This window comes from Diachasma alloeum, unplaced genomic scaffold (genome assembly GCF_001412515.2).
Source record: "Diachasma alloeum isolate Michigan unplaced genomic scaffold, Dall2.0 Dall_scaffold_00216, whole genome shotgun sequence".
Classification (NCBI taxonomy): Eukaryota; Metazoa; Arthropoda; class Insecta; order Hymenoptera; family Braconidae; genus Diachasma; species Diachasma alloeum.
This window is the reverse complement of record NW_021680381.1, coordinates 389,409-396,549: the sequence shown is the minus strand read 5'-3', so window position 1 is coordinate 396,549 and position 7,141 is coordinate 389,409. Positions and strand designations below refer to the sequence as shown.

The following is a 7,141-nucleotide window of genomic DNA, read 5'->3' as shown; positions in this document are numbered from 1 at the left end:
GGGGGTCTGGTAGTACTTCCTCTTTCGTGGATTTTTCCATTACAGTGGGTTCACCTTTTTTTTGGAGATAAATGGAAATACTTGGCACTAGTATTCTGTATTGGGTTGTAAATAGAGTTTTGGGGAGAGGTATTGAGGGATTTTGCTGGGATTAGTTTATTGTATACCTGCCCTCTGGTACCCGCGTGAAATATTATCTTTTGGAGATTTTGACAAATCGGGGATGGGGGAGGTGGAGGATAAGATAGGGATTTTTTTTGGAAATTCGCTTGATGTATTGGGCCAGGGGGTTTGGGTTATCTTTGTTGATAGGGAGAGGGAGGGGGTTAACTCTTTCGTGGGCTGCAAAGGGATTTTTTGATGTTTTATGTGGTACCTAGGGTGAGGACACTCGTAGGTAGATACATTCAACATATTTATCAATAGTGTTATTAAAAATTGAAATTAATGGATAATCCCCATTATATTATTTATAAATATCATCAATTCAAATGCATTATCCTTTTATAAATGATCCACACGAAAAAAGTCGATGCTGGGTATTTTTGTATCAATTTTTTTCTGAAAAGGTGGCGATTAGACAGAAATTTTGAAAAAAAAGCGGAAAATGTTGATAATTGAGAGAGTTGGGATTACTTGAAAATAGAAAATATAATGAGTCTAACCTCCACCATTTGCTAATATTCAATTGAATATTCACTTATTTGGGCGATAATTGAATGAATAATATTTTCAATATTTGTATCAATGAAAAAATTAATAACCGCCGAATTAGGACAAAAGACAAACTCTAATTGGTGCCGAAATTACGTTTTATTGACAATTTTTGGTGCAAAACTAGCGATTTTCAAAAAATCATAACTCCCCCAATTATCCATATTTTTCAATTATTCGTTTTTCAAAATTTTCGTCTAATCGCGAACTGTTCTGAAAAGAATCATGACTAGAATTCTCAGCATCGGCTTTTTTGTCCTGCTGATTTGGCGTGGATCTGCTCAAATAGATGCTCGAAAAAAATTTGAAACCGTCTGGAAATAATGAAAAAAAATAATAATCGACTTTTTTTCATTTTGACTTTTTTACTTCGAACTTGAAAATAAACCCGAGACATGGATTGAGAGAAGTGAGATAAAATGGGTCTCCATAAACATATAAACATATGGAGAATCATTTTATCTTACTCTCTCCCCCTAATCGTTCGTTCGCAAAAAGTATTTTTTTTTTAACAATTTTAATTATTTCAGAGTGCATCAATGGACAGTAATCCGTCCAGTCCAGCCAGTATTGGTAGGAAAGAGACAAAAGGTAGGAGAAAACAGAGTTACCCGAGTAAAGCACCGACGAGTCCAGACACGATGAATTATCAGCAGGATATTAGTGATGAGCAGGCACAAAATTTCACGTGGTCGAATAAATTGAAGAGCAAGGTAAAATCTCTATCACTCCCTGATAAATTCATCATCCTCATTGCATGCAATTGTTTCAATTATTTCACCTCGATATTTATCACCAAGGGCGATGAGCAGAAGCATCAGTTTGACCAGCAGAGTGGCAACATGACAAAAAAAGTGGACATGTCCTGTACAAATTGTGGGACGATGACGACGACTATTTGGCGGCGTAACATGAAGGGAGAGATGGTTTGCAATGCGTGTGGACTTTACTACAAATTGCATGGTATCAATAGACCACATACCATGAGGAGGGACACCATTCACACGCGTAGACGTCGACCGAAGGGTGAAAAACCGACGAGGCATCGAAGTGAGTGAACTATTGAATTTTTCACGTGCATTTAATTGTCTTGATGACGGGTGACTTGAGGAGAAAATTTAATTTTCGATTTCATGCCACAAAAAAATGAGGTTTCCGAAAATTCAAACAATTTTAATTATTTATTTATAAACAATGAATGTTTACAGAAATAATAATTCTGTGGAAAATGTCATTTGAATGACGCTGAATATTCGTGATTTTTTCCCAATTTTTCTCACGCCATTTAATCGACAAATTTGATGATTGAAAATGGTTGAATCCAACGTTGAAACCATAAAAATTATTTTATGGAAATTGCAACAAATTTCTTTATATTGAGAATTTTACCAGAAATCGATTTCATCTCTAAAAAAACACGGTTTTCGAAAATTTAAACAATTTCAATTATTAATTTATAAACAACGAGTGTTAAAAAATAATAATAATTAATGTAACGAGTGTTAAATAATATTAATTTATAAACAACGAGTGTTAAAAAATAATAATAATTCAGTGCAAAATGTCATTTGAAAGACGCAATTTAGTTGACAAATTTGATGATTGAAAATGTTTTATTGTTTTGCTACTGAATTATTGAAGAAAAATTGATAAAAAAATTTATCAACCCCTCCAGAAAAAGAGGCAGCTATAGCGCCAGCCCACGCCGACCAGATGGACGCAGAAAGTGCGGACATGCTGGCAGCCCTTCGTCGTCAGATTCAGCCCCACTTGATGATGGCAGCTCTGACACCATCGCACATGTCCTCAGGCCATCCACCAACAAGCCAACTCAATTATCCCCTTCCCCTCTCCACATACATGATGCACGTGAGTACACCTCACATGTATTCGGTAGATCTAGTTAGTCGTGTTACTCGTGACGGTACAAATGGAAGTACAACAAATTCGAGTGATGCCCTAAACTTTGCACAGCACGTTAAACCAGAGCCAAGAGAACGCCATGATTCGGAGGATATGGAGGATTGTGACGACGAGAATGTCTCTGATGTACCACTTAATCTAGTGTCAACGTCATTATCGGAAGAGGCCCACTGATCCAGTGAATACGATGAGATTATTGCTCTCTTGTTACATTTTAATGTCATTTATTTACGTTTTTTTTTCCATATCGACATTGCCTTATTATATTATTTCGTTACTCATTTTTACTATTTCGCGGTTAAAGATATTGAATTCATGCTCTCTACGACAAACAATCACTCATGGACATTGAAGAAACGAGGGAATGATGGATTTTTTTCACTTTTTGAAAAAAATTCTGTTCAATTTAACGTGATTCAAGCTACTCATTGATCATTGTATTTGACTTTGTCTCCACTGGCATTACTCAATTATCGAGCTAATTCGGGCCCGTGGTGCAGAGCGCATTATTTTTAAAAATTTGATATTAAAAAAGCAGTATTAAATGCGAAAGATAAAGAGAATTAAAAAAAAACGTTTAACGAAAGTCGTGGGAAGGAACAATATCATAAATGTTAAAATGATATACTTAACAAAGGATAAATATTTTTTATAAAGCTGAACATTTTTCTACGAGTTGATGGGAATAACTATGAATTAATTGTACATACACGCGCAAACTTAACAATTGTTTTTTCTTATGCGATTGAAAAATTAGAACGTGTGGTTGCGGTTTACTTCTAATTGATACTTTGATTAATTGAATTATTCGGTTTTAATGTGGATGAATTTTTGAGGCGTTTATTTCGCTTCCTCTCGTGTAATTGGAGATGAAATTTTAGTTGATGAGTTATTTATTTTCGTTTTGTTCCACGGGCTGTTTAGCTGACATTAAGAACAATAATACTCTTTTAAAATGTTTATTTTTTTTTTAAATTTGAAACGAGGGGGTTTTGGGGGTGATTTTATCCAGTTTCATTCGTTTTTTTTGGGGCTTTAATTCAAATGCAGGTTTGCACTTGTGACTCGGGTGAAAATGATATGGTATTTACAGTTTTCAGGGTGACTTGGGGTTCTTGAAGTTGAATTGATGAAATAGGGATGTGGTGAAATGTAACAGATTTAATTTAATTTTTAAATATAAAATTATTTCGATAATTACTGGTTTTAGAAGAAAACGTCAAGAAATGTAATCAATTTCAACTCATTTATTTTCTTGAGATTGTCAAGAATTTTATAATTGGACTAATTACGTTTCCACATGTTGTAAATATGGAGAGATCTCTATAACTAAATGGCTTCAAGAGAAGTTTTTCGTAAAAAATTTAGTGATTTGTAAAAACGATTTTTTTTTAATCCCGAAAATGTTACATTTGAATTACGGAATTGTCTTCATAACGAGAAATTTTTCACAAAAAATGGTCTTTGACATTAACCACATCCCTACCGAATCATTATTATTTGCCAGTGTCAATGTGATTCGCCATACATGATTTTTATCACATAAAGTGCTATTTCTCACTGATAAAATAATTTCTACCCCCCGAGAGAGAATTTAAAAAGCGGAGAATTTACTTACTGAGTAGAATTAAGAAATTTCTAAAAAAAAAACAAAATGAAACAAAAATGTAGGATTTTTATACGCTAACAAGTGCCGATAACTCTTTTTAAATTGTATTTTAAAATTGTTGATCAAAATGAAAAATGCGAAAAACCATCATAATTATCTCACTGAAAATGGTAAGGTCATTCTAATTACTGTTGTGTACTTAAAAAATGATTAATTACGTACATGCCAGTTGTACTAATGCAAGCAACAAAAGAAAAACGAACAGAGAACCTAAGCAATAATGATAAATAACGGAGTTAAAGATGAGGAATACTTACAGGATGGCCAGAAAAATATGCAGGAATTAATAACAATTAAATAATTAAATGATACTCGCTTTGGAGATCTATTGAATCACAAATTTACACAGCCAAGTCGTTCAGGAATAATTTCAAGTACCACTGAATTTCAATTTCATCATGAGTAACCCCAATCATCATTGAAATATCTCTGTTGGGCAGATTGAAAAGATGAATATCGAACGATAAAATAAACCATTGAACAGTAAAATGTAAACTAAAGGTGAACAACACAGGAAAATGATACAACAATGGCCAGTGCATTTACTCATGTAACCGTTAATTATTCTAATGTCATAATACCTAAATAACTTTGCCAAAAATAGATTTAGTCTTTGTAACATAGATATAGTTAAGGGCATCGAACAAGACAAATTAACATTTTTTATTCGTTATTTGTTGATCTGAACAACGATGTTTCAATGGTGGTAATGATAATTGAGGGGATTTGGATGCTTGAGGCTCTTTTGAGGGGACTTGGACTATTAGGGGGTAGTTACCCCATCCATGCAGCCTTATTAATTAAACAAACAGTTTTATTGTGAAACAAAATGTATTTATATATATGATATTCTATATTATGTGCTCGTAACGAATGATATTCTGGCCACAGACGTATACGAACATGGCGAGAAATTTAATTATTGAAAATGAGAGATTGATTCAGTTTTGCGGATTCGGTTTAGTAATCGGGGTTTTTTTTTCAGATGATTGGGAATTTAAGTAATCAAGAAAATTTCGGGGTATTCGAATTTTTCGGTGAAATGTGATTCTTCCATTGTGCACTTCCTCTCGCTATTCGGTTCAAACGTTCAATCGTGTGTATTATTTTATTCGCCATAATTTATTTAGAGAATGTTTCTGGTTCAGGCGATTATTGGATTGAAGTTGAATATTCCATTTTGTTTATTGGGATTATCCGGTTAATGAGGGTGGAGAGAAAATATTGGGGCTGATGGAATTATCTATGAAAAGGTTTCACGATTTTTTTACCACTCGTTATGGTGATCAAGGGATAATTCGTAACTGTTGTTTTGAATATGAAATTATCTTAGTAACGAGTGACATAAGGGAAAAATGTCACAAGACTTTGCTTATAGCTGATGAAATTCTTCATAAGAAGCTCTCGCAGATGCCTTTGTAAACCCACCCCTCCCTGAAATAATTTTTAAATTCGCAATTAACATTTGAACATAAATTCATTGAAAATTGCAGGTCGATATTTTTTATCTTGTTTATTTGGGAATTATTTCGGCTACGAGTGATTTTACACGGAAATATCAAAAGACCTTTTTTGTAGTTTATGAAATTCTCTACAAAAAATTGTTTTTAACATTTTTCCCTAAAACCCACTCCTGACCAGGATAATTTCACAACTAACAATGAACCTTTTTACAAAGATCAATTTAGAATTGCAATTCGATTTTTCAAGTTTTGTTAAATGACAATTATCCCGACAACGAATGATTTTAGAAGAGAATGTCACGAAACATTTTTATAACTGATGAAATCTTCTATAAAAAATATTTTCTCACATTTTCACCTAAAATGGAATACTTCAATTTTAATACAAACGAAATCCAAAAAATTACAGCACATAACAAAGACCAAATGGCTATTACCACGTGACTCTGCTACTAATGGACAGTTTAATTCATCAGGCATTTTTGATGACTCTCGTCACTATTCGAATCATAAACATGTTATTTTATAATTTATTCCGTCTAGAAGACAATTGCCTTAAATAACTAAATCCGTTCTTCTACTTAATTTTTTTTTTCTGTAGGGGGGGAATTGGAAGGAATCGTTAGGCTTTCATAGAGTATAAATATAGAATTGGAGGCTCTCTACTAATGAAATTAAAATGATATTTTTTATATAACGTACGATGACCGAGTATTGCTATTTTACGATTGATATTAATTGAAACAAAACGAGAAAAAAAAGTAAAAAAAAATACCATATGAATATATATAAATATATGATAGTGTCGTTAATAATTAAGACTTTAGTTGCAAGAATGCCATGGGTTTGATAGTGAAACAAAAATCATTTCTCTGGCAGTGTTAGCGAAAGGCTTCGTATTACATAGAAAGAACATGTGGTTTTTTTTTCTCTTTCTCTATTTTTTTTTACATCAGTATTCCACACCTTTCATTTTAGTCTTTAAGTCTCATTTCGAATGATAAACAAAACGATGAAAAAAGCATTACTTAAAAGCGACAAAGAAAGGAAAAAAAACAATTAATTACTTAATTATTTAATTAATTATAGTTTCGTTTTTTTACATCTGTTTTTACAGTCCCTCCGTTTTTATTTAAATAATCAATTGTAACTTATTTTCCTCGTCTGTTCGCACCAACATTTTTTTTGTGTGGAAATTTTGGCAACAGCGACTGGCTTAATTTATTATTACGTTTAATATTATTTTGTACGAGTGTATTTTTTTTCTTTTTCATTATTTTTCAATCATCATCATTGTATCTGCGATGAGGTATCGGATGGAAATAGTCATTGTTTTCCAGTTTTTTCTTTAGGGATAGAGGGAGACGGACGG

The 7,141-nt window shown here is 32.8% G+C and overlaps 1 protein-coding gene across 2 annotated transcripts in view; it reads left to right on the top strand.

The window, feature by feature from the left end:
* LOC107037326 (GATA zinc finger domain-containing protein 21) overlaps positions 1 to 7,133 on the top strand; it is a 14,101-nt gene extending 6,968 nt beyond the window's left edge. Inside the window, exons 5-8 of one of the 2 annotated variants that reach the window (XM_015255830.1) lie at positions 1,245 to 1,427; positions 1,515 to 1,764; positions 2,390 to 2,583; positions 2,689 to 7,133. In XM_015255830.1, coding sequence (XP_015111316.1) covers positions 1,245 to 1,427; positions 1,515 to 1,764; positions 2,390 to 2,583; positions 2,689 to 2,811 — 750 coding nt within the window. In that variant the 3' untranslated portion in view covers positions 2,812 to 7,133. Of the gene's footprint in view, positions 1 to 1,244; positions 1,428 to 1,514; positions 1,765 to 2,389 lie in introns of both variants that reach the window. The other variant, XM_015255829.1, reaches the window with a different exon arrangement.
* The last annotated feature ends 8 nt before the right edge of the window (positions 7,134 to 7,141 follow it).